Below are 27,705 nucleotides of genomic sequence, written 5' to 3'. Positions count from 1 at the left end.
TGATGATTATGTCATTTAATTTGCTTTTGGTTGGCACGATTTGCACTAGTACTATTAATTCACAGGCATGGACAGGTGGAGTTCAATAGTAATCACATGCCAGCCATGTGAATTGACTTTGTACCTTCAGAAATCGCAAACACACTGAACTTGTTCACAGTAGAGTGCTGCATTGAAATCTTAAAAACTCCTGCTCAATAATACATCACACTTTGTCTGTAGTTTAAACTTTCAATCATTTCACAATTCCTTCAGAGGGCTTGGGTGGCCAATAAAATCGAGGACATAGGGATGTCATTAAAAATAAAATTCTAGTAACCTTCTAATTGATCAACGCCTGAATATTAGTTAACCACACAGTACAAGATTTAACCGAAAAGCCACATGATAGCACTAGAAAAATTCATCCAATTTTTTTATGCATCAATGTAGAAAACAATCAATCATAAAAAAATCACCAGCCATTTAAAAATAATCATTCTTCAGCCAAACACTAAAGAGAATGGGGATATAAAATTAGAGAACAGATACATGGCTTTGGTCACCTTTACTTTACAGCACCGCGTTAAGAAAAATGAGAATTCAGCAGCAACTAATGAAATTCAACAAATTCTTCAAGAACTCTGGGAATCTGGTTCTGGTAAGTAAGGTCGTATACCCGCACCGCTCGGGCGGCCAGGCACTTTAGGCTCAGTTTCATTTGCGTTTTAAGTAGTATCTCTGACACTCCAGTGGTGCTTTTGTCCAGAGGAGTCTTTTTCTGTTTGTTCGTCATGTCTGTGTGTGCCCCAGCTTCCACAAGGCTGATGATAATGGCGTGCAAAGTCAAAAAGTCGCTGATGGGTCTATTGTACTGTACAATCAAGTGAAGCGGGCTATTTCCTTCATTGTCCACAGCATTCACATCTGCACCACAATCCAGCAAGAGTTTTGTGACTAGCGCATTGGGAAAGCTGCAGACATCATTGGTGTGAAAGTCATCCACTGGTGTGCTGCAATTAACAGCAAGATGTAGCAGGCTGGAACTATCCCTTGTGCGGGGGTCAAGTTGGATTAGGTTGTAAATCTGTTTGTTGATTCTAGACTGTTCCTCAACACTACAACGAGTCTTTGTGGAGATGCAGACAAGATACAGGAAGGTAAATATATTGCATTCATAGTTGTCAAGAGCGGTTTGCAGGTCGGTGTCTTGAGGGTTCTTAATTCTAGCCATTCCTCTTTCAATTTCCAAGACACTGCACCTCAACACACTTTCAATGTCCTTAGCTTTCACTGGTTCATTTAGGTGGATCATCTGGGAGAAGACTTGAGCAAACCGTAGGAGATCCTTGTGGGTATTACGATTCCCTTTCTGTCGCAAGTGAAGAGCATGAAGCCAAAGCTTGATACAGTGCTCAAATTCCATATTGTCTGCATATACAGCCCCGCGGTAAATAATAGGATGGGAAACATCAATATTATCAGATCCCAGAATCCGCTCCCGAACTAGAAGACCTTCCATGTGCAGAGCATCAGTGTCATGTCTTATTCCATCTAGTTCTTCAGGAGTTTGACATTCAGTTCGCTTTCCATAAGCCTCTATGGGAGGAAGGACTTCCTTTTGGATTAGGTTACTGGGGTCTCTATACCTTTCTAACATAGCCAGGTACAGGTACTGGTAGGTCTTCAAGATGTCATAATTCTCACGATCATTTGCAAATGATGCCCCCAATAGTTCCAGCGCTTCGATCCTGCTGCGAGTATCGCAGTCCACATGGGACAGAAGCAACTCGACAACATCTGCCTTGCAGCTTTCTGCAGCCACCTTCAAGGGTGTCATGCCATGCCCATTTGTGACCATGGCTGCTTTGCAGCGTACCAGCTCTCTGACAATTTCCAAGTGGCCAGCTTCAGCAGCAAAGTGCAAGGCAGTTGCACCGCAGTGCGCTTTGCAGTTTGGATCGGCATTCTGTTCCAGAAGATAACGGACCACATCAGTGTGCCCCTTGTATGCTGCAATCATAAGGCAAGTGTTGTCATATTTATTGGCAATGCTGATGTTGGCATTATTTTCCACCAGGTACTTGACGATATCAAGCCTACCATCAAAGCATGCAGCCCTTAGAGGAGTAGAGTTTGTGACTGTGGTGTGGTTCACATTGGCTCCATGGCTAACCAGTAGTTTCACCACTTCAAAGTGTCCAGCTCCTGCAGCACACCAGAGAGCAGTAGCTCCATCAATGACGTAACTGCAAAGACAAACAGATAATTAGAAGTGAAAAGATAATTTTTCTAACATTACCACGATTTTAGAAGCAAAACATGGCATATACAAAATACTTGATGTATATTTATAGACAGAAGCCAAGTGCATCCCATCCTACTGACTGATCCATGTGACAAAATATCAGAGGAGATGGAAGAGATCCGGCACTGAGAGAGTAATACAATGTAATTATGTAAATACTGCGCCCCAACAAACATACTTTGCCATAAGGGGCACTTAATGAGATTTGATTAGGAAGAAATAACTAGATTCAGACAACGGATCTATAAGCTGACACCCTCTCCTTAACATTTATTATTGCATCATGTGCTACCTCATGCTCCTCTCGGTTTACACTCATACTGGAAGCTGAGATAACTTGGCTTCGAGCTGTGAGGTGACAGAAGACTGTGGAATAGCTGTAGTAATTAAAAACATAGTTATGTCCTCTTCAGAGGGGCGCCAGGGAGAAGTTAGAACTCAAAATAAAGAAATCTAAATTAATACAAATGGTAGGGAGTAATACTTCGATTCACAGTTGTTCATTAATAGGTGATGCCTGCACAAAGCCCCAGAGGGGTACAAGTTTTACAGATGCAACAGGTTTCCACCTACAACAACCCTACAGCTACTGCATAGCAATGATAATTTCAAATATTTGCACAGCAACACATCTTTCCCGAATACACTCTACCATATTCACCTTAGCAGATCAATCTTTAAATGTGATAGAGTATCCTTACAAAACGTATGCCACCTTCTTGGTAGGAGGCATCGCATCTCCAGAGCAACAACCCTACTATCTCATACCAAGAACTACAGAGCAGTCTGTAACATGTTTTCACCCCCTCCACTAAATCAGTGCTTTTCGGATGCTCTTATTGTACCCATACAAACCTACATAGTCTACATTTATCATCCAAAGCACACTGTGGAATTTTTCCTCTGCACCCTCTCCTCACCAAACGGCAACTCCTCCATTCTTCACATCTTTCAAAAACAAAATGCTACCATTCATCCCTAGTGAGTTGGGTCAGACCTGAAATCTATCCCCAGAACACTTTCTTCAAAACTGAATTTTCTTGCGAATCTGAAAGCCTGTGAAGTGATAAACAAAAAGACCTCCCTTCCAGCACTCCCCACAGTGCACTAACAGGCAACTGATCCCCAATATCCAGATTTCCAATCAACGCCATATTCTCCTAATCTACTATTAACTTATATTGGGCAATCGCAGCTTTTAAATTCCTGACCTACTACATCTCCTGAAAGGTGTTTTGACAGACCAAGCCACAATAGACTTAGCTTAACAATTGGACACACTTTCTTACAATGACTGATACCCAAAACACAATAGGCATAGTTTGCTCAAAGCCCACTAGATTATAATCTTTACATTTTCCTTCAGCTTCAAACGTTCCTGTTGAAATAGAACATACCTAATCCAAATTCTACATCAGTAGTGTCTGATTTTATATGACACAAAGTGTAAATGTCAATAACCAATTCATATGAAAACGTATTTCCAAATTAACCGAATGAGATGATATTGTCACCCCATCAACTTCACTTTCACAATAATAAATCAACCAAGACGAATGTGTAAGCTGGTTGAACAGGTAATACAGCAAAAAATGTAAAGAGCCAAAATTGTAATTTCTAATTTAAAGACATCCAATAGGTTCGCCATAGCTTTTGTCAGCTTCTACATGTACACAACTCAACCTACATTACTCTTTTACGTCCCAATCTTCTCCTCTAATGATGTCCCTTATGTAGGACTCCAACAAAACACCTTCTCAGGGTATTGAGAAATTGTACATTTTCTCAAACTTTGCTGTGCAGACAACTCCCTAACATTTTGGCTGTAATGGTATAGCGTTAGATGAGTAACACATTTTCATTAACCCAACATAAGATCTTAAACCATGGCTGTATTCTAACGTTCCTCCATGTCAGCTGGCTTTACCTGTTTTTCTACATACACAGATGCAATTGGCCAATTAGTCCCTCCACCCAATGCCTGCATTTTCAAATAACCAGAATGGAACATACTAAATTAGCCTTACAGAAACTTTTCTCACCCTATTTTCCCCCATCATGTAAATTCAGAGATTGTTGTCAGTTCCCAAGGAATGTATGTTTAGCCAAATGAAGGCTTTACAACCGTGAATGCGCAAGAGAGTAACCTGTACTCATTTACTGTATTGTTTTTATTTGCCACCTTTAATGATTAAGATGCAAATCACTGTGAACTCATTTCTAAACCATAGGCATCTGCATTAACTGATCAAACAAAATTAATGCAGCAAAAAAGAAACACTAGCCAGTATTATTCACCACAGTGAATTGCCTCTCTGTGCCTCACTCTTCATCAACACAGATTGTTTACATTTAGTTAAGAACATTTTCAATTAATCTTGCATGATAGGTTCACTTCCCAAAATAAACATGGTTGATAGTTCTGGGGTGGTAACCCTGGGCAGTGAACTCTGATCCTTTCTCGGAGTTTTACGCACTCTGAGGAGCACGCGGAGTTCCCAAAAACTCGCAGAGCGGAGTTTATGTCCTTGCTTGCACTCGTCAAGTTGGCGAGAACAAGAGAGGGAAATCCTTCTCCCAGCGAGATTTCTCCTTGCTCGCACTCGCCCCGGTCTAGTTGGCTAGCGCGAGCGAGGAAAATCAACCTTGTGGCGAGATTTCTCAACGCGGGTGGTCGAGTTTCTCAATGAGAGTGGTCGCGGCCATTTGTGTTGAGAAACCTACTGTTGCTGCTTGAGTAGAACATCTACAGGAGCAGCAAAATGTAAGCTTTGCCCTCTTGCACTGTACATGGCGCAGTTCGCAATGATTGTACCACGCGGGACAAACACCCGGCGCTCAATATCACAGCGAACACCTTGACGCAAACTCCGCCCATGCTTAATTGAGTCAACTGGAAGAAAGTAGCCCAGGCCGTGCTGTGACACTTCTACTTATTGGTAAGCTTCCCAAACACTTTACCTGGCACCAACATGTGATTAGCTTGTCCCTCAGGGAGAACAGTGCCTTGATCAAACCACTTAGGAGTACGATGCAAGTTGGACAGGTGGGGTACCAGACATGCAAGTTTGACAGGTTGGGGCACCAGTCATGGTTAGGTCTCAACACAAGCCACACAAGGTCTAGTCACCTCTGCATACAAATTATTTAGAGAAGTTTGCTGATTCCTTTGCCATTGTTAGTTTTGCTAAATATAAGTTCAGTTGTGCAATTCTCCTTCAAACTGATATTCTGACAGCAGTCAGACAAATAAATCATTAATCAAACACTTAAATGTGGAAATAAGTTTTGGGGAACTGTGTCTCTAGCTGAAAACTTTCATTCCATGAAATTAAACTTCCCAGAAATCTCAAGTTCGTAGTGAATTGGTATTTCAAATACTGTATAGATTCCAGTCTTCTACATTCTAAAAGAAAAAAAAGTGGAGTCCATTTCAGTTTGATCAGTGTGCCTGTCGTTTCCTCACCTTCCTTCCCTTTACACTTTGAGACAAATCCTCTTGCTGCCATAAACTGTGTATTTATGTAGTTGGACACAGGCAAACAATTACACGTTCCCTCCTTTTAGAATGATCATCAGAGTCTTGTTCAGATTTTTTTGTCAGACAGCACTTTTAGTTTTGGTGGCCCCCTTTTGACAACCTCATTTTCCAACTCTGAGGAATTAGTGATCACTGAATCATCTCCTAATCACCACTTTGACAGTTGTTGCTAGCCTATGTAACTAAATATGGTTGGACCTACAGAATAGTTAATACTTATTAAGTGATCTAATCAAAACACTTTCCAGGTCAATAGAAAAAATGTGCGACAAAATCCTTTGGCTTGCCTTCCTCTAAAGGGGGTGAATTTTTGTTACCCACCTATTTCTAAACATTCAGTAGTGAGATGTTAATGCAGTCTTTAATTTGTTTGATTCGTGCTCTGGTAACTGCCTCGTCTGCCAGACAATACACTTCGACAGGTGTTTGTTTTGTTTAGAGGACAACGAAAAAATATCAGACAATCTTTTACTCTGGTTTCCTAATTAACCCGAACTTTATGTTGCCAAGCATCCTAAAGTTCACAAACTGAAAATCAAACTTTTGAACAGGTCTTCTTTCTCCCAGTTATTCTTATTCAAGCCAGTTACGTCTCTTACCGTAGCTTGATGGGGAAAATGAGTAATGTCCTTTGCAGCTATGGAGGATACCTTTTTCTGAGCCTATTCCACTTGACATGTTTGGCATCAAAGGTGGACACGGGCCTTCTATTAGTGGAGGAAACGACGTGGTCTTATTGCTGTGGGTATTATACCACCGCTTTTTAATTAACTCTTCAATCAAAACATTATAGCTACCTCCCGATCATAAAAGATCATTTGTTTCATCTTGTAACTATTCGCATCACTCTTCAACCATAGGGGAACGCTCTCTTCTAATGGAGAATTCTTCCAGTGGTTCAAATTCCAGTTTTCGTGTACTTTTCAATTATGTTTCTCAGAAGTGTTCACTTTACTGCTTGCCATATGGCTAGTTCCCCCATCCCCCCCCCCCCCCCCCCACCCCCCCATAACACTTGCTCCATCATGTTTAGTTCTCCTTCTCAAGCAAGAGAAAAGATCTACCTGCTGACGGTCTTAGGTATTGTTGAAAGGGGTGCAATTTAATAGACTTACTACTGTTTATTCTCCATTGGCCCCATTTTTTGCAAGCCTTCGTGAGAAATGCAGTTTGTTTTTTCTCTTGCCTCACATACTTCAATAAAAAAGAAAATTTCCTACACAAACTGCTAGTAAACTGCATTTCCCCATAAGATTTGGTTTCCCTTCAGTAACTAAAAATAATAAATACATGTGGTCTTCCGCATAATATTCTACATATTTATCTAAAGGGTGGGGAAAAAAGGAATCCAGATTAAAATAAACAATGCTTAACAATATTAAAATACCAGAATCATCATTTAATAAATCTAATAATGATAACACTATATTATTACTAAGAATGGGCAGAATAGTCTTCAGCTATATATTTTTTAATAGAATTATAAAATATTCAGATGCAAAAGCTTAGCTATTTTGCATTCTGTGACAATAACCTGTGGAGAGAATTATGCTAGTTCAAAACTTTGATATCACCTGTAATTTTCAGGAAGGAATTGGCGTAAAAGAAAAGTTTTTGCTAGTTACGTTTTTTCCATTTAACCGGTTTATTGTCTTCAATATGTCGTCAAGGCGGACTTATGCTAAAGTGGACTTTGTGGCGGGGCGTGGCCAAGATGGTGGAGTGATGAGTCACAACTTACAGCGGTTCTCCACTCCCATCTAGTTAACCCGGGCCAAGTAGCGCCTTTTAACCCCGTAAATGTGACCATCCTCAAAAGATACGGTGGCTACCCACCATGGAGCAGCCTTAGAGACACGCTTACAGATACAGACTGCATAGGCCGAGCACCCGTGAGGCAAAATGGCAGCGACCTCGGCCGAGGCCCACAGCTCCAGCTAGCTGCGCTTGAATCGAAACTCGGCCGGCCCAGGAAGAGAGACCTGCCTCACCTGCGTCAATTCTACCCAGCAGCAGAAGTGATCGGGCAGACACAAGAGAGCCGAGCAGTTGAGCAGCCGTCGGGCGAGGTGGGAGAGTCCTAATGACTGGGGGCCTCCATGACAGGAGAGGCTCTGGGAGCGACGGGGCCTGAGAAGCTGAGACGCGGAGTTGGTTGCCGCGAAGGGAGGCCACGGTTGGTGAGTGAGCTGCGGAGATCCTGCCCCTGATGCCTGCTCCAGCGCAGCCGACAACCGCAACGAGGTGGGTGCTGCGCGGCTGTGCCTGCCTGGATTGGGGACCTGTTCCGCCAGCAGTGCAGTCATGGGGGGCTAAGGCACCTGAGACCCCCAGGGACTTAAGCCTTCCAGAAATTGTTGTCCATCCCGCATCAAGACTACATCAAGAGCGGACAGAGGGGCGGGCATTGGTAGAACAGTAACACAGGGACACAGGACTGGGGCAGTCATCTAGACTCACAGTGTACCCCCAGCCAAACCACTACACAGGGGTGAAGGGGGTGGGGGTAGGAGAAATCGGTGCACTGTGCCCTCACTGACTTTGCTGCCCCCTGAGCCGGGGCGTGGTGCTGCCACTTCGACCACCACTGCGGGGCCCACAAGCAGCTCCCCGTTCTGAGGAGCGGCGAGATAGTGTCCAATCAAGAAGTAGGCCACAGCAGCAATGGGTTCACCTGTGCTGAGTCCCACTCACTCTGCACCCGTTCCCGCTCTATACCCCACTCGATTGACATTGGAAAAAGGGAACGAACATCGGCGAGACCCCTTCAGCAGATCTGCAGAGTCCATTCCACAGGACTCACTAGGAAATGGCTTGCGACATCGCCTGGCAGGGATGCAAGGAGTGCCCACCGGCGACCGGTTGGACTTCACCGAGGCAGGGCAACCGCCATAGACGCATCTATTCTAAGAGGGCACACGGTCCCCTTCGAAGCCCTAGACCCATACCAAAGCCTCGGCGAAAGGGAGAAGAGAGCGGACTCAAATATATGCTCTCCAAAAGCCCCCGGCTCCAACCTCGCAACCAGACCCAGAGGACAAGGATATCCTGATCACTCGCTCTTTTCTAGAGACACTCTTCAATACCTTGAGAGACGACTTCCAAACACTTAAAAGTGAAGTCACTGGGGAGATAAAAGAGACCAGCCGCGATGTTGACGAGATTGGGGAAGGAGTAGGGGCACTAGAAGATCAGGACCAGGCCAGAGACGAGAAAGTGGAATAGCTCCAGCAAGAGGTACTTTGCCTATGGGAGCAGCAAATCGACCTGCAAGCGACCTGTAAAAACCCTGCGTCACGAAGCCGCCAGAGACCTAAAAAAAGCCCCACTACTCCCAGGCCTGCCCTTCCTGTCACACACAAAAAACATTTTAAAGCATTTTAGCTGATTATGTCACAAAGAGGTGTGCATGGGAGAGGACACTTTTTGGTAAATGAGTGCCCGGCTTAGAAGGGAATGAAGAAAGTTTATTAGGTGCTTGCATACATCGGCTGGGCACATGCATGCCATAGAAGAGCGCTGTTTGTTGTGTTGCGCCACACGCGTTGACTTTAGGTTTCCTCGTACATGCATTACCAACGCCCGAGGCATAGGGCATATAAACTCAGAGCATAGGCACGGTGCCCCACGCCAGGAGCGCAAAGACACATTTCGGCCCAGGGGCTTCACTGGGACGTCTTTTTCCTTTTTTTTGCAGTTCATACATAACGCGAACTGAACCAGGAGGTATTGGATGAGCTCTTTACGTGAGTACCAGTTACATTAAACAGGAACACGTTCGTTTTTGTTACGCAGGGGGAGATTAAGTGATTTGCCCAGAATCACAGGATGCAGAGTCCACGCTGAGACTCGAACCTGGTTCCCCGGTTCTACAGGTGGTAGCTCTAGCCGTAGTGCTGCATCCTCTCTGTAACTTAAGAGATCACCTGATCAATTTATTCACCTCTTGTCAGCGGCATATGATATTATTTAAAGCTGCGTGTCGGCCAATGGTGGATTTTCCCAAAACACTGCCAGTAAAACGCCTAACATATAAACAGGTCGCGAAGAGCCGACGGGTGCTAGATGTTTTTTTTAACCACGCAGGCTCCGAAGCAAGCACACGGACACCCACGCAAATGCAAACGATTTCCTAAATACACTGTTTTTGTTTTTTACATACCGCAAAAGCAAGCAGTACATTCAAAAGCGTGGCGACGCAAGTTCAAGGGATTATTTGGCAGCATACCCATTTCACATGTGTACTTTATCACAAAACATTAACTGTTTTTTTCGAAGGCGCAGCCTTTCCTTTGGAATCTTCGTGTTATTTTGTTACAGTGCACACTCACCACAAAGGAATTACACGTAGTTATGGCTGTGGCTTAGTTTCCTGGGTGATTGTCAAATTTCACGTAATAATAACCGACACCGGTGCAGTAAAAATGCAGTAACAATGCAGACAATATCAGTCATAGTTGACTGTGTATTTACCTCTGACGCTGAACAGCATTTATCTACCTATTGGCTCAGCTGGCGTTGCACAAATAGCACGAACATACAGAATTAACACACACATTGGTTTAGTATTGACGAATCCGGTGATCAAACCGGGGCTGGGTCTGTTCTGAACCGTGCTCAGAACAGGCTGTCCGTATCGGAAGTGCGCACTCGTATAAGCCTCTCGACAAGGCTGTAAACTTTGCATGTTACTTCCTGCAGCACTTTTTAAACGTGCATCGCCTCTTGTATGTACACTTTCAAGTCCCCAAACCCCTCACCGAGGCTCACCGCATATACTCCGCCTGGCGTCCTCGCTAGTTAATGTCATGAGCCTCGGGAGTCACAAGTAGCGCCTGACTTCCTGCTGGCATAAAAGTTTCCTTATCTTCTTTATGGGGCCATCTTGACCCATAAAGAAGATAAGAAACCTTTTACGCCAGCAGTAAGTCAAGGAAGCCTGTCTGAAAAGGACGGGCTTACAAAGAAAGAACGTCACTAGGACCTCTACTCCAATGGGTGGCCACTGTTTTGCATGAACGGTGATGCCAGCCAATGGAGAAGAGGGCAGGGCTTAACCTCGCTAGTAGAAAATACCCTACCTCATTAATTCTCGCCAGCTCGACTGCGCATGTGCGCAGTCTTTCACAGGCCGAGACCTAAAAAGGGACCTTCTCACGGCACAAGTGTTAGAATTATAAAGGATACCCAGTCGGACAGGCGCGCCCAGGGTGTGGCGCCAACTAAATGTGGCAAGAGCGCAATTGGCGGGCCTTGATTTTGATAGAGCCGAATATGCGGCCCTCCGGCTCAAACACTCAAAACAGGGCGTCTCTTAGCAAGTAAACTCAGGGCCCGCACCCAACGCTCAAAAATCTCTGCTCATCAAAATGCCACGGGGTAGTCGAATGTGATGATGAGATTGCAGAAGCCCTTCAGGACTTCTACTCCACATTGTATGGTAAAGACCCACAACTAAGTGCAGACGGGGACGCCTACCTACAGAGGGCTGCCACGACTGCGCTGAACGCGGCGGGAGCGGAAGCTCTAGACGTGCCTATCAAGATCGAAGAGTCGATAGGGGCGATTTCTCGCTCCAGGCCTTTGAAATCGCTGGGACCTGATGGCTTTTCAGCTGGGTTCTACAAGTCCTTCTGGCCACTTCTCGTGCCGATCCGAATGCGGCTTTTTAACTCTTTTAGAGGTCCTGGAACAATCCTCCCCCCCCCCCCCCGATATGTTAGCCGCCGACAGTGGTCATCCCGAACCTAGGGAAGGATACGACCCAATGTGGCTCAAACAGCCCGATTTCCCGACTTAATTTGGACCTAAAGCTGTTTACAGGGGTCCTAGCGGCCAGATTGGGCCCATGTATGCCCGGTATCATCGCACCGGACCAGTCTGGCTTCATTCACAATTGCAGAGCAGCGATATACCAAACGCATACTGCACCTTATCAACAAAGCTCACTGCACAAAGATGGATGCTCTTATGTTGTCGGTCAATGTCGAAAAGGCCTTCGACAGAGTAGACAGGGGCTTCCTAGACAAAACATTAGCTCTTTTTGGCCTTGGTGACGATCTAGGGCCCGAGTGGCGAGCCGTTACGATAGGCTAATGTCAACAATCGGGGTAATTGGGATAACCTCGCAGCCTTTTGAGATCCAGAGGGGCACGAGTCTGGGGTGCCCGCTCTCATCCCTTCTTTTCGCGCCATGAAACCGATTGGTGTACGTGCGCTTAAGAAGTCCCTTTAACATAGTACTATGTGGAGCCCAGAGGATCAGGGACAATACTGATATCTTAGGCATCCCATTCGGAGGAGAGAGGCATTCTGTGAGCTTTTACGCCGATGACATCTTGGCGACCCCTGAGGAGTCCGTGCCAGCATTTTACAGTGAACTAACCTCCTTTGGCCAGGTTTCCGCCTTTCGGATAAATGTGGGAAAGTCCATGGTCCTGCGCCTGGGCCAATGTGAGGACTTCTGGATACAGTTCCCTACCTGGGACTGGATTTAGCCCCTTCTATTGCGAAGATAACCACGCATAATTACTCCAAACTCTTATCTCAAATCACGAAAGACCTCCGGCAATGGCAAAAACACTCACTGTCACTACTTGGCTGTATTGCAGCCATAAAAATGTCCATCTTACCTTAAGCACTATGTGTGTTCCAGACCCTACCGGCCTGGTCCCCACCGGGGACACCATAAAATACAGAGAGCAGTGCAACAGTTTGTTTGGGCAGGGGCGCGTCCTTGCATGCGTAGGGATCTGTCCCACAGACCTTCGGACAAGGGAGGACTGGGTATCCCAAATATCCTGGAATACTTCAGGGCGACACAACTTAGGTGCTTAGTGGAATGGAGCAGACCAGAGTCTGAAAAAGGGGGCTGTTCCAGGACCGAGCGCTAGCAAAGCTCTCTTTGTGGAAGGTGCCCTTTTTGAAGAGGCCAGACAGACCATCAAATCTCAAGGGCTCACCTATCACAAACACCGTGCTACAAGTCTGGGATGCAGTTGCTGCCAAACGGGGACTCGCATATTTCCCCTCACCGTTAATGTCCCTATTTGATAACCTGGAGTTTACACCAGGGCTAGAGGAGCGAGCGTACTCGCAGTGGTGTGTCTCCGAATGCAAGTCGGCTGGACATCTCTTCGACTTGGAGGGGTTTCTCCCATTCTCAGAAGTGAAACAATCCTACACCATTCCGGAATCGAATCATTTTTAGCACTTTCAACTCAGCCATTGGCTCCTCCACCCTGATGTGCGGCCGCTGGTGAGCAGGAAGCTCACACAATACGAGAAATGGCTCCTAACGAAACACTCCGACAAGAAAATGATCTCTGAACTACACAATATGCTTCGACCGCCTGCCCCTTCCTCGCCCTCAGCGGGCCAAAAACGATGGCCGCGGGAACTGGGGTGCGACCTGACCGAGAAAGAGTGGTGCGATGTCTACTTCACGCCCAATCATACGGCCCGTAACACAGCCAGTAGGGAATCTGCGGTCATGGTGGCACATACTGGTACCCGACACCAGGCAGACTAATAAAGGGAACCCAGACCGTAGTCCGACATGCTGCGAGGCTGCTACGAAGAGGGCACGCTAACCCACTTACCTTGGGACTGCAAGGAATTGACGCGGTACTGGGCCGCCATCCTAGATGACACCGACAGAAAATTTGAGACCGAAATCCCACGCTTCCCTGCATACAGAATCCTGGGGCTCCCTAACCCAATTACATACCCGCCGAAGTCCATCAGGGGGAAACAGATGGGATTAGCGATAGGAGCAGCTGTCCAACACAACCTCTCCATATGGGGGAACACATACCCGACCGACACACACTGGTTGGTTAAACAAATGATGGTATATCTTAGGTATGGAACAAATTCAAGCCTCTCTCCCGAACTCAGCAGTCTCCTTCGGGGCTACCAGGCGTCCCCTAGTGTCCCTGCTGGCACTGGAATTGAATGAGGTGACCTCTCCGAAATATCTTCGACTTCTACGGCTTACGGAGGCACAGTCAATGACTGAGGCTATCTGATTTGCTGTCCAACGATGACACTTTGACCAGGGCCCTAAAGAGGCAATTTCCAATCACACCGGTTATGGGGAGGGTGGGGGTGTTTTGGGGTAATTAGACTTTTGGAAATGCTCGACAGAGGACAGCCCTGTATCCTGCTTCGTCAAAAACTGCCCCCTCGATCGCACCGCAGGGACATTCCGGTGCTCCTACATGCTCACGTTGGCTCGGACAGATTGGAGGGATGGGGGATATCCTGAAAACGAGATACGGGAATGCCCCATGTATTTTCTCATATGCTTGAAAGTCAATAAAACAAAGTTAACTATAAAGTTGACTTTATAAACATAGCTCCTTCAACAGTGTAAACTAAAAACCTTCCCAAATCAATTCCTGCCCAAGCCATGATATATTTCACTCAATGTGGCATTCGACAATGGCACAAATGCTTCACTAACTAAATTAGTAGCTATAAACTCCCTGATGCTGTCCTCTTATTCCGTAAGTCACGATAACAAGAATATAAAATTACACCAGATCAAGCTTTCATCGTAGGAATCCCAACGTGCCTGGAGTTCCAATCTGCTACCAGATTATTCCTGGCTGCCAAGTAATCTGCGGACACCAAATTGTCATGACAAAGACAATGATACTAAAAGTCCTTAACTTGCCTCACTGCAACTTTTGATCTGCCCACCCCCAGATAATACTGTTGAGATGTTTATCGTCAGCAACACAATAGTTTGCCATGTCTTTTGCCAGGGCCTTGAGGGCAAAGGATCCTGCCAATAACTCTAGAAGGTTTATGTGCATATAAAGCTACTGTTCTGACCTTGTGCAACCCGTGGAGATGGGTCCGCACTGGACTTCAGACTTGGACTAAAATAAAGTCTGGCAACGATCCAAAGATAGCCTGGCCATTCCACACCACCGTTCTTGTCTGATTTTACTGAGAGAGGGAGTGCGCAGACTGTGTCAGATGCTTCCTATGGCAAAAGATCCTCAATTTCTTGAGAGCTCTGCATTAGAGGTTCAGGAAGACTTTGTGAATGGATGAAAAATCCCACAATTCTAGTTGTGTCCTGCTGGAAATAATGCAGTGGACAGAACTGTTCCCTACTCGTTTTTGACCATGTCATTGAACTGCTTCCCTTTCCACGCAGCCCTGCCTGGTGGCTGTTGCCCCTGACCCTCGCACGTCTGTGAGTTAGAGTCCCTCCCTGGTGGCCCATTGGGGAGCTTCTCTGCTCCTACTCTGTCTTTCTGCCTGTCCTCCTGGGATAATGTTTTTTCACCGTACTTTAAATTGTCGGCTTTTGGTCACTTGTATGCTTTGTCACTTTTGTTCTCTTTTCTGCAATTGTTTTCACTTTTTGCACCTTTTATCTCTCCGTGCCCCCCGCCGCTGCTCGCCCCCCACAGCCCGCCCTACTCCATAGCCACTTTCCCACCCTCACACTACTTAATGGTGGCCGCTATGTAGCAAAAGGAGCAATCTCACTGACCTGGTCAGTGAACTGCTTCCTTTCCCACACAGCTCCACCTGGTAGCTGCTGCCCCTGACCCTCGCAGGTCTGAGAATTTGAGGCCCTCGCTGGTGGTCCAGTCGTAAGCTTCTCTGCTCTGCCCTTTAGTCTCTCTAATTTCTGCCTATCCTCCTCTGATCATTTTTTCACCTTACTTTAATCTTTTCTGCTTTCTGTCACTATTCTGCTTGTCACATCGTTCTCTTCTCTGCTGTCACTTATCTGACACTTTCTGTAGTTTTTTCACTTTTTGCGCCTTTTCTCTCCATGCCCCGGCCGCTGTTCGTCCCCGCCCCCCCCCCAGCACCACTTTTCCCGCCCCCAAGCTCTCCCACCACTTAATGGCGGCCAGAGGCAAACCCGTCAGCGCTTGGACCGCACCCAGCGCCACAGACCCTGGTCCTCTGACAATCCGCCAATACAACGCCAGCACCCTCCACGCCCTCAACACTGGATGCCACTCGGCCTGCCACCTCGCCTCGACAAAGAACAAGGCCCATTCGCCTCCACCTTAGCCGGCCTCTGGACACCAGATCCACCAACCGCACAACCTTCAAGAACCAGACCCAAACACCGTAGATGTATCCTGGTCAACACTCACTCCCTCAGAAGACACGCAGTGTGGATCTGGGACTTGCTCAACTCCATCTCCCTAGACGTCGTCTTTTTCACAGAATCCTGGATGAAGTCCTGCTCAGCCCCAGACATCGCCACAGCCATGCACTACGGAAACAAAATCGGCCACCAGGACTGCGTCGACCGACCGGGAGGAGGCATTGTCATCGTCCACATAGACATTCTCCACCTCACAACCAGCTCTGACTATCACTCACCCCGACATGGAGCACCTCCACTTCCAGGTCCAGACAAACCTTAACGCATTTGCGGCATCCTCATCTACAGACATCCTGGACTCCACCCCCCCATTTAGCAAAGCCATAACAGACTTCATTGCATACCACGTTCTCACCTCAACAGACTACATCCTTGTAGGAGAGTAGGGTCTGCTTCCTATGATCACCCCCACTTTTTGCTGTGATTTTCTGGTTTTTCGACTTTAGTGTGGCTGTGGGCCTGCTAATCAGACCCACAGCCCAGCTGTTCTCTCTCTAAATTGATACCATGTACTTTAGGTACATACCTGATTGGGTATTGGGTCACCTTTGTGAGCCCCTGTATAGTGTACCATAGGTACCCAAGGGCATAGGTGCATCCAAGGCCTACCAGGGGCTGCAGCATGTATTATGCCACCCCTTGCTGGCCATCCAAACTGACACCACAGGCTGATCACTGAGCTTGGGTATGGTGGTGTAATCACCCCTTTACTTAGATATAGTATACCTATATCTACCCATATATATATATATACATATGCACCTATAAGTCACTCCTATGGTAGGCCTCGACAATCCTGGAGGCAGAGTGCTTGGTTTTTATGTGAGAGGGTGCCCAAGCATGAGCCGAGCCCCTCTGCAGCTTTCGGAACCATCTCCTTATAGCTGTTCTATGACATATCCATACCATATACTCTTAAGTGCATTATAATCCTCGCGGTTAATGCTAACTTTGGTATCAAAACATGTCGTGTAAGATGTCAAACACTTTGGAATACTACCCCCCTCCCCCCCCCGCCAATTCTGGCGGCAGGGGTAGCATTCCACCCTTCTAGAGGGAAAAGACATGTATGTTACTGCTTTACCCGGTTAAAGTTAAACAGAGCCCCAGCATCACAAAATGGATGCTGCTGCCGAAAACACAAGCCTGACCTCCTGCTGCTGGACGAAACTGCGGTAGGGGAGGCCTGGACAGTAGGTTTCCTATCCAGGGAGGTGCCAGCACCTCCCCAGACAGGCAGATGTGTATTGGGACAGGGAGGGCTGCATCAGCAGATGCTTTTTGAGACACTGCCTGGGGCACACAAGGTGCTCCATGCATAGCCCGGTTCAAACCAGTTGCTGGGGTACTCCAGCCCCGCTCTGGCGCGAAACTGGACAAAGGGGAAAGGGGTGTAACCACCCCCTTCCCAGGTCCACCCATAGGAGGGACCTAGCAGATAATCCAGCCCCTTAGCTTAGTATAAGTATAGGAGCTGTGTCCCCAGAACTTTAGATTATCCTGAAAAGAAACTTTGATACAGAACTCTTGTACCTTCGACGTTCTATTTCAACGAGAAGACTGAAGACATCTCCCTTGTGGTCAAGGAGTGACAACCCTGTGCAAACAGGCACCATCAGTAATTTGCCGGTCTGCTTTGTCGATGCTCCAGCCGGAACCCGAAGACTCAGCGACACAGGAACTGGACTTCCAGACTTCTCTGACTCCGACCCACATCCACAGGAAAGATGAGATCCGTGGCGGACACGAGAGACGTGGGACTGGATACCCTGGACATCGTGCATTTTGCTAACTGCATTGACTCCTGGAGTAACTCGAAGTTGTGAATTGGGGTACGAGAAGCCCCAGACCCGAGCACCCTTTGCACTGAAGCTCAGCCCTCCACACTCCACGAGTGCCAAGTGGGGCCCGCTCTTGCATTTCAGCTCGACGCGTCTTCCCGGTTGCTAGCCCGTTGGCTAGTGAGCCTTCTGAAGACATTCCTTTGAAACCAAACTGTTTTCCTGGTTGCTCCAGGCTTGCTCCAGCTTCCCTGCAAAGGAGAAGCCCCTCAGACCTTGCTGGCCTGCACCGAAGCCCATCTTCACTTCCTGCGTGGATTGCGTTTGCCAAGGTTTGTTGGGTCCAGTCCGGATACCGACACCGCAGTCAACTAGATCCTTCTGGGGACAGCTCGAATCCAGCTCTTGGTCGTCGTCGACACCTCCTGGTCCCCGTGGCTGCAGAGACAAGCTTCACCTCTTCACCTGAGATCATTGCGACATCGCCTGGTTCCTTCCTGGTACCTTCCTAGTCACTGGCTAGTGACCCAGACTTTGTCCCTTCTGCTTTCAGGTTCTTCACATCTTCGATCCAACCTTGGATCCACCTGGACACTCTTCCTCTGGTCGCCTGCAGCACTTCTTTGCAGATCTCCATTGCAAGCATCGACGAAACCCGACACCAAAATGCACCCATGCACCCGGCTTCCCTGGGTGAGGTAACACGAGTACTCCGGTGCTCCCGTGGGTCTGGACTCTCGAAGTGTCCTAGTCTAAAGGGGTTTTGTTGTAGTCCATCCGAAGTGCCCTTAAACAGTAACTTTGTAACTTACGTTCTCTAATATAAGTCAATGGTAACTCGCGACTGTTCAGACACTGCACGTGTTTCCCGTGGGCCTCCTACTTCCTAACCGTTGGTTGTTTAGTGTAGCCCCAGCGAGTCCCTAGGCCCTCTCACTGTTTCTGTCGTGGTTCTTATACCACTTACTTAGTATATGGTTTGTGAGGCCCCTAGGGCAAAACTGTATTTGTGAAACTTATCGTATGCTAATTGAGTAACTTGTGATGTACTTTTACCTCTGACCTCATAAAGAGTGCAGAGGAGTTGTGTTAGGTTTGATATATACCTTGTGTGGTGTCCTTTCATTTAGTATTCAAGGGATTATAATTGGTAAAACAGCTTGCTTCACATGCTCTCTGAAGTCTTAGCCTATGACTGCTGGTCCATGCTACCACTAGGATAGCTTGTCTATAAGGTTGACTTTACACCCACCATCAATAAGGGTCGTTTAGACTGGTGCAAGATGCCCACTAGAATAGTGGACATCATATGCAAGGCTAACTTCTCACAATCCTCCACAGCAACCTCATTTTCCACCTGGCCAACCTCGAAGACCACAACACCTCATTCCAACTGGAGACCCTCACCACCATCGGACTCAAACAACCGGTCACAACGCCAACCCACTCTGCAGGACACACACTTGACTCAATCTTCTCCGCAAGCAACATTTCCGCCAGCCACTCTGGACCGACCATCACTGCGTCCACTTCTTCACCAAACCCACCATAAGCTCCCCTGCCCACCGCAAACCTCACATAAGCCGGAACAAGATGACCAGCTCATCACCGCCCTGAGCAAGGCCCCACCCCTGACATCCAGATGCCAACATCTCAGAACGCAACCCCCGCCGCTGGATATCAGACTGTGCCAACACGCGGACCCCCCCACACTCCTCTACTCAAGAAACCCTCAGGCAAGCAACCCTCCAAGAGTCCAGGCTCACCTGCAGAAGGATCGAGAAAAGATGGAGGAGCAGCAAAATCATGGCAGAGCATGTAGCCTTCAAATCTGAGGTCAACGCACACCACTGCATTTTCAGAAGAAAGAAAGCAGCCATCAAGGAACGCATCAACGGCAAAGCACACAACAGCAAAGAACTCTTCACCGTGGTCCAAGACATTCCCCGCCCCAAAATTTCTGTGACAACCTTGCCACCTTCTTCCACCGCAAGATTAAGATCTACGACCGCTTCGCAACCCAAGACTCACCCTACCCACTTGCAACCACCGCAACCAATGGCTCCAGCCCCCAGCAAACCCTGACCAACTGAATTACCCTCATCGCTAACAACACCTTCAGCATCATGAAGAGTATCCAATCCGGAGTATCCTCTGATCCTTGGCCTCACCACATCTTCAACAGAGTCTGCACCTCCATCGCACCTGAACTCTGAAGCACCAGTAACTGCTCCATCGATTCTGCAACCCTCCCGGATGAGTGCTAGAATACAGAGTTCATATTTACAACAAGGGGTGGTGAGGGACAGAGTCATCACCACCCCCTTTTGTAAATAGAATACAGAGTTCAACGCCCCGATGAGGTAGCCTTCTGCAGACCCGATGAACCTCAAGAACTACAGACTACTCTCTCTGCTCCCCTTCCCAGCCAAAGTCTTTGAGAAAGCCATCAACGCACAACTCTCTGAGTTCACTGAAACAATCAACATCACTGACTTCTCACCATCGGGCTTCAGAAGCAACCACAGCACCGAGACCGTTCTCCTCGCCACGACATGCAACATCCACACCCTCCTCAACTGAGGTGAGACTCCGGCCCTCATCCTCCTGGACCTCTCAGTCGCCTTTGACGCCGTCTCCTACCACACCCTCTATGCAAGACTCCACGACAAAGCCCTAGAATGGACCGCCCCTTCCTCACCCGCTCAACGCAGAGTGAGACTTCAACCATTCAACTCAGAACCCCCAGAGATCAGTTGCGGAGTGCCTCAGGGATCCTCCCCGAGTCCCACCCTCTTAAACATCTCCATGGCCCGCTTGCAGCCATCGTCAGAAGACACGGACTTAAAAGTCTCCTACACCAACAACACCCAGCTGACTCTCCCTCACAGATGAACCCACAGCCGCCAAGAGTAACATCAACGACGGGATGAAGGAAGTCGCCAACTAGATGAAGTACAGCTGCCTCAATCTTAACTCAGATAGGACCGAAGTCCTCATCCTGGGCTCCTTCCCATCCGCCTGAGACGATTCTTGGTTGCCTGCAGAGCTAGGAATCCCCTCCTTGCTTTCAAAGAACCACCAAGTCAATGCCATCTTGTCCTTCTGTTTCCTCAAGCTTCACCTTACTCGTAAGATCCACAAGTGGATCCCCACCGAGTCCAGGAAAACGGCCACCCATGTGCTTGTCATCTGAAGACTACTACAGCAACACATTCTACGCCAGCACCAGTCAGAAACTCCAGAAAATCTGTAGGGCCTCCGCCAGACTGATGCTGGTTTTTCAACTGAAAGTGCAAGGAGGCATACTAACCAGGGTTCAGTGCCTCGATCCCAAAATGTGTATGTTACATTTGCTATACCCAATTGGCATAGGCTAATTTACGTGCAAGTCCCTACTATATTGTATCCACAACATATAAGTAGGTAGGTCACCACAGGGATTGCAGCACTGGATGTGCCACCCTGACTGTGGCACAAATAAAACAAACCTCCCAGTCCACCATTGCAGATTGGAAGAGCAGTTTTGAAACTGCTAGCCTGACTTTGCCATATAAAGCAATAGCAAAGCCAAACCTCCCTATGCAATGTGTATCAGTCACCCCTACGGCAGGTCTACTGAGACCTAAGGCAGGGTGAAGCATATATCATGCACAGAACATGCACTTAACATGTTCTGCCAGTCTTACTATGGAAAGGCTTGTCGCCCCATTGACAAATACAGGGTTACACATGGACCCCTCAGCTGTGCTAACTCCTGACCAGTGCAACTTACATTGCTAGTTCAAGGTATCAAACAGTTTGTTATATTAACCCCAACTTAACTTTCAAGTCAACATTAATGTAACACGTGGCTGTGTGCAACTTTTACCATGTTGCTGCTTTGTTGACTTTAAAACTCTTGTGCCCTTAACGGCAGCACAGGGAGCCTGTGCCAGCTTTCTGCCATCCTGGGGAGATAGTACAGACAACAAATGGTCCTAGACATAATTTTACTAATAAGAATAATCATAGTATTCGGTCAATTTTAATGACTCAAAACCCAGACTGAATCTGTTGTCTCAATAGCATAGAGGATATTAGCCCACAGCCTCAAAGAAATTTAATTACAGTTAGTGCCAAAGAAACAATGAAACCAAGAAGGTCCTCTTGGGACGATTAATTTAATATACCATATAACAATGTTTGAAAATCAATCTAACTATGTACATATATTTACACACATCATAACGCAAATTACAATTTTATAAAAAGAGGAGACGTGCACAGAGAAAGATAAAGTAAGTGCTCAAGTGAATGATCAAGAGGATCAGAAAATAGTGTAGATGATTTATATACAAAGAAATAATGAGCCTGTCCTAGGTAATGCTTGTAAAAAATACTTCTTTTTTACTCGCTAAATGCTATATACAATTCCTTGGTCCTTCAATTGCACCGTTGGCAATGGGGTGGCCAGGAAGAGAGAGGGGGGGGGGGGGCAATGGACAGGGATTAGTAGGTACAGGCTCCCAAGGGGGAATGTCGTCGACGTTTCGACCCAACCATAAAGTGGGTTGTTCAAGTCCTCAACAACGGGTCTTCATCAGGACGGAGTGGGAAAGGGGAATGTCTCTCAGAGTGCACGTCAATTAGAATTCATTGGGCACCTGTAATGATAAATAAATAGCGGGGCTAAGTATCACTATACCTTATCTCTCACTTTTATGGAGCCATTACAATTACTAAATGGACCTTGTCTAATCTCTCACTGTTGTGGAGTTATTACAAAGAGAGAACAGCGTTGTAGCATTAATGGCTACCTCCTTTCTTCTTTTTTGTTCTTGCAGTATAACTTTGGATTTTAACATTGTGGGTGCGGATCAATCGACGCACCTTGTCTTGACAAGGCACCACTGAAGGGTGAGTGCTTTTTCACACAGGTCATTAGTTGACCCCTTTTTGATAAGGTATAGTGATACTTAGCCCCGCTATTTATTTATCATTACAGGTGCCCAATGAATTCTAATTGACGTGCACTCTGAGAGACATTCCCCTTTCCCACTCCGTCCTGATGAAGACCCGTTGTTGAGGACTTGAACAACCCACTTTATGGTTGGGTCGAAACGTCGACGACATTCCCCCTTGGGAGCCTGTACCTACTAATCCCTGTCCATTGCCCCCCCCCCCCCTCTCTCTTCCTGGCCACCCCATTGCCAACGGTGCAATTGAAGGACCAAGGAATTGTATATAGCATTTAGCGAGTAAAAAAGAAGTATTTTTTACAAGCATTACCTAGGACAGGCTCATTATTTCTTTGTATATAAATCATCTACACTATTTTCTGATCCTCTTGATCATTCACTTGAGCACTTACTTTATCTTTCTCTGTGCACGTCTCCTCTTTTTATAAAATTGTAATTTGCGTTATGATGTGTGTAAATATATGTACATAGTTAGATTGATTTTCAAACATTGTTATATGGTATATTAAATTAATCCTCCCAAGAGGACCTTCTTGGTTTCATTGTTTCTTTGGCACTAACTGTAATTAAATTTCTTTGAGGCTGTGGGCTAATATCCTCTATGCTATTGAGACAACAGATTCAGTCTGGGTTTTGAGTCATTAAAATTGACCGAATACTATGATTATTCTTATTAGTAAAATTATGTCTAGGACCATTTGTTGTCTGTACTGCTAAATACCCAGGTCCTTTGACTACATTGGGTCAACCCCTGTTTTATAACAGTATCCTGGGGAGATATGCTAATGACTATCAGTAAAGGAAACAACAGAAGGCTGCACTTTAGAGAGGTGTTGCCTCCCTCCTGCAGGAAGCCACACAGGTGTTGGCCATAAAGGCGAGCTTCGAAGGAGAAGCTGCCTTTGAATAACACTTGGGAGAGGAGCTGCTCCATTGTCTAGGTAGACAGGCTGGCATTATGGGCAGGGAAGGGGAAACCAGTTGCCAAACCGTTTTTTATGGGGCGTGTAGACCGCTTAGTAGCCACACCCCTAGGTTGGGCAGAGAGAGGCATTCTGCCATGTTGGAAGTAGGCAGAATAGTGCATCTTATAATAGCCAAATGCCTCACTTTACAGGGAATGGTCATCAGCAGGTAGGGAACCTGGTATCCCATTGGCTACCAACCTCATCCTCCCCTGAAGGCAACTTCTGAGCATAAATAGAGCACCCAGAACTCAGATCTCATCTAGACGAACGACAGCTAGCCTGCTAGCGAGAGAGTCAACCCTTTGAATAACCTTCGTACAAGGGAATCAACCCAGTGAACAAATCAGGGACCTATAGGTGTTGTGCTTGCTGGGAAGTGAACGCATCTTAGGCAAACTGATGTAATGTGCTGGAAAGAGAACAATCAACAGCATAAATGTGTAGCGTGGTCTGTCGACAATCTTATTTACAAATCCTGAGCATAAATATGGTTGTGAATGTTGGGAAGTCAACTGTGTGAACTGAAGCATAAATGTGTTGGGACAGAAAGAATTCCTTGTGAACAGGTGTCACAATGTGTCTTGTTTGTTGATGTTAAAGGTAGGACAAAAGCAGTGGTGTGTGGGCTCGTTGCAGTTACATGGAGGAGTGTAATACCGCATGAGCTTGTCTATGTTAGAAAGAAGAGTGTAATAATGGTAAATTATGTCTGGTGGATAGTGAATGCTGAGCCTAGCTCATGCTTCTATTTCATATGAGAGTATGGTTTGATCTGGTATTGCAATATTGATATAAGGCAGTGATACTCTAAGTATGGTCCTGGGGCTGCTTGCAGCCCTCCTGACCTTTACATGCAGCCCTGTGTTCAACAGCAGCACTGGGCCGATGTTCTCTTGACTCAGCACTAACATAGAGAAACATATTAAATAAATAGGCAAGCATTTATCACAGGTTCACTGAATTTAAAGAAAGGAAGAAACTAGGGTGCCCAGCATGACTCACCTTAAAGAAAACCTATATGTTTAAAGATATCTTGCAACAAATGTGTAAAATGATGATAGTCTCTCCAAAATTCGAAAAGTGTGTTTCATTATTTATTTATATTTAATTTTATAGAGCGCGCAGCTACCCAGAGGTTTCCCGGCGCTAAATCAACAAGGGGGGGTGTGCCTGCCGCAAAAGATTATTGATTGAATAGCCAAGTTTTTACATCTCTGCGGAACTTTAGATAATTGGGTTCAATCCGAATAGATAGAGGGAGAGAGTTCCACAGGTATGGTGCCAGAAAAGCAAAAGATCGACCACCCATTCTGGCTCTCCTCGTCCTAGGAATCTGGAGTTTGTGTTGATTGGATGAACGAAGAGTGCGGGAGGGAAGGTACGGATAAATTAAAGATCTCAGATATTGAGGGGCCTTGCGAGTATTAATTTTATGTATAAGACAAAGAGCCTTAAATTTACAGCGACTGTCAATACATAGCCAGTGGAGGCTACGGCGGTAAAGGGACGTGGAGGACTTGTAGGGCAGTTTACACAGCAGACGGACTGCCATGTTCTGGACCGTTTGTAATTTACGGATTACCTCTTTGCCCGCTCCCAGAAAAAGAACATTACCATAGTCCAGGCGAGATGTTATTAGTGCCTGGACTACGGTTTTCTGGGTGTCCAAAGGAAGCATCCATGTAATTTTTTTTCAACCATTTGAGAATGGTTATACAAATGGAAGAGACTAACGGCATGTTGCCTCATGGACAACTGGTCATCAAAAATTATCCCCAAGTTGCGAGCTGTTTTCGAAGGGTTAGGAGGGGTGCCCATTTGAGCAGGCCAATGAGAGGGTCCCCATAAGGCGGGATTATTGCCAAATAGGAGAAGTTCAGTTTTCCCTCCGTTCAATTTTAACTTGTTGTCATGCATCCAGGAGGCAATGTTGTTGAGACCATAGCAGAGGGAGGATGTAGTGGAGTGATGGCTGGTGGAGAGTGAGAAAATGATCTGTGTATCATCTGCATATGAATATATGGAGAGCCCCGCTTGCTCCGCAATAGCAGCCAAGGGTCTGACGTACAAATTAAAGAGAAGGGGGCTCAAGATGGAACCTGAGGAACACCGTATGCAGATTTGTGGATTTTGGACACAGAGGTAGCCGAGAAGACTTGAAACGTCCGGTCAGACAAGAAACTGGTAAGCCATCCAAGGGCAGAATGAGTGATGCTAGACGTCTTTAGAATGTTAACCAGAATGGGGTGGGAGCCCATATCAAATGCGGCACTTAAATCTAATAGAATAAGTGCCACAGTCTCCCCTCTGTCCACCAGATGGCGAATGGTTTCAGAGACTCCCAGAAGTGTGGATTCCGTAGAAAAGCCTGAGCGAAAACCAGATTTCATTAATATACAGAAGTGTTTCACCTTGGTAAATCTGATTATATCATTGCACTGGGAAGTATTTTAAGTAATAGTTTGCAAACATGAATTTAGAAACATTCATGCTACCCTCCCACAACAAGCAAACCGTGAACTAACAAGCAAGTCAATTTTCATGTTGGAGTGGCCTGGCTTGCTATTATACATAGTAAACAAAATAGTTAATTGAATAAAATACAATAGAAGTTTTTGTACAGTATGCATCCTGGAGTCACGTATCTGAGGCACTCCTATATGATAAAGAAGAAAAAAGGAGGCATCGTGAAATGAAAAAAAAATTCTGGTTTCAATTCAGCCTTTAGACTTACATGCTTTGCTTCCCCTACACCAATCTTATATCCTCTGCCCCTAACACATCCAGCCCGCAGCCCCAATGACTGCCACTCTGATGGCATCAATGCAGCCCTCCGTCACACCACAGACCAAACTTTTTTTGCCCCCAGGAAAACGTCTGCAAGTACCCATGATATAAGATCTGCAGCGCTGGGAGGATCTCAGCATGATGTATCAAGTATCTACAACAAAGGTGTTACACGGTTATGCTCACAACAAACCCAAAGTGAACAAAAACAATGTTGTGCACGTTATGATTTTCTTGCCTTAAGTGGCGTCCTCTGGACAGTAGATGATATTGTGGACACTGGGATGACAAAAGTACTATTCTAACTCCGGTTAAGGAATAATTTGGGCAAGCTAAAAAAATCTCATAAGTACTTTGATGAAAAGTTGTAATTTTACATCACACATTAGTGCTGCCCTAATGGTGCTGCTCAAGACAAAATAACTGGAAATACCAATGTTTGCCCACATACGTATCACTTAAGTGCTCCCAAAAAAAGTATATGAATCGGTTCCATAAGGATCCAGCTACTATCCTCCAGTCTTCGCTCTCAAAATCAGACTACTATACTTATTTGATAAAGTCTCACAATTTCACATACACAACAACGTATCACCGGCCCCCTCCCCGTTTCTTGAAAATCTTGCACAGTACCCACTCAACAGTACTCAAGCAGTAACGCGTATATCTGGGAGTTGTCCAAGACACCCCAAACACTTAACATTTCAGGACACGGATAACTTCATTAACCAACCCTCTTTCCTAGGCTTCTTAGTCCTTACCCCGTGCACTCATACAAGGCATAACGACACCAGTCACCCGCTTCCATAATCTTCTCCACAAGACTTACTCCAACTTGGATTTTTCCCCTGTACTCAAGAAACAGCATTTTCTCGCACGTTCCTCAGATTACTTCTTACCCATCAAAACGCACAGTGCCGCTCTGCTGTGTGTCCACGCGATAGTGCTCCAGCAGCAGCCTTACCACCTTGCTGTGTCCGTTCCTGGCGGCGATGATAAGCGGCGTACTGCGTTGTCCACCGCCGGCGCTAACCTGCGATAGCAGTTCACGGCTTTCACGTTCCGACCGGTGCAACAGCAGAGCGGCCAGAGTCAGCACACGGCCCTCCGAAGCAGCGCGGAAAACGTGCGCCGCCAGCCCTTCTGAGGACATCCTCCGGGGCGGCCACCACTGGTACCGAAGCCCCCGGCTCCGGGCCCAGCTAGGCCACAGAGGGACCGGAAGCGGAA

At 46.5% G+C, this 27,705-nt stretch overlaps 1 protein-coding gene across 1 annotated transcript; it reads right to left on the bottom strand.

Annotated features, from left to right (window-relative positions):
* FEM1B (fem-1 homolog B) lies at positions 1-27,705 on the bottom strand. The gene is made up of 2 exons (XM_086958016.1): positions 27,375-27,705; positions 1-2,228 (listed from the first exon to the last, which is right to left on the bottom strand). The coding sequence occupies exons 1-2, from the start codon at positions 27,626-27,628 to the stop codon at positions 593-595; spliced, it is 1,890 nt and encodes a 629-aa protein (XP_086814142.1). The 5' UTR covers positions 27,629-27,705; the 3' UTR covers positions 1-592.

This window comes from Lissotriton vulgaris, chromosome 2_1 (assembly GCF_964263255.1).
Source record: "Lissotriton vulgaris chromosome 2_1, aLisVul1.2, whole genome shotgun sequence".
NCBI lineage: Eukaryota > Metazoa > Chordata > Amphibia > Caudata > Salamandridae > Lissotriton > Lissotriton vulgaris.
This window is presented reverse-complemented; position numbering and strand designations above follow the sequence as displayed.

Coding starts and splice junctions, on each gene's coding strand:
- FEM1B (XM_086958016.1), bottom strand. CDS start 27,628: ATGTCCTCAGAAGGGCTGGCGGCGCACGTTTTCCGCGCTGCTTCGGAG. Junction 2,229..27,374: donor GGCACTGTGCGTTTTGATGG/GTAAGAAGTAAT, acceptor TTGTCTTTGCAG/TTACGTCATTGATGGAGCTA.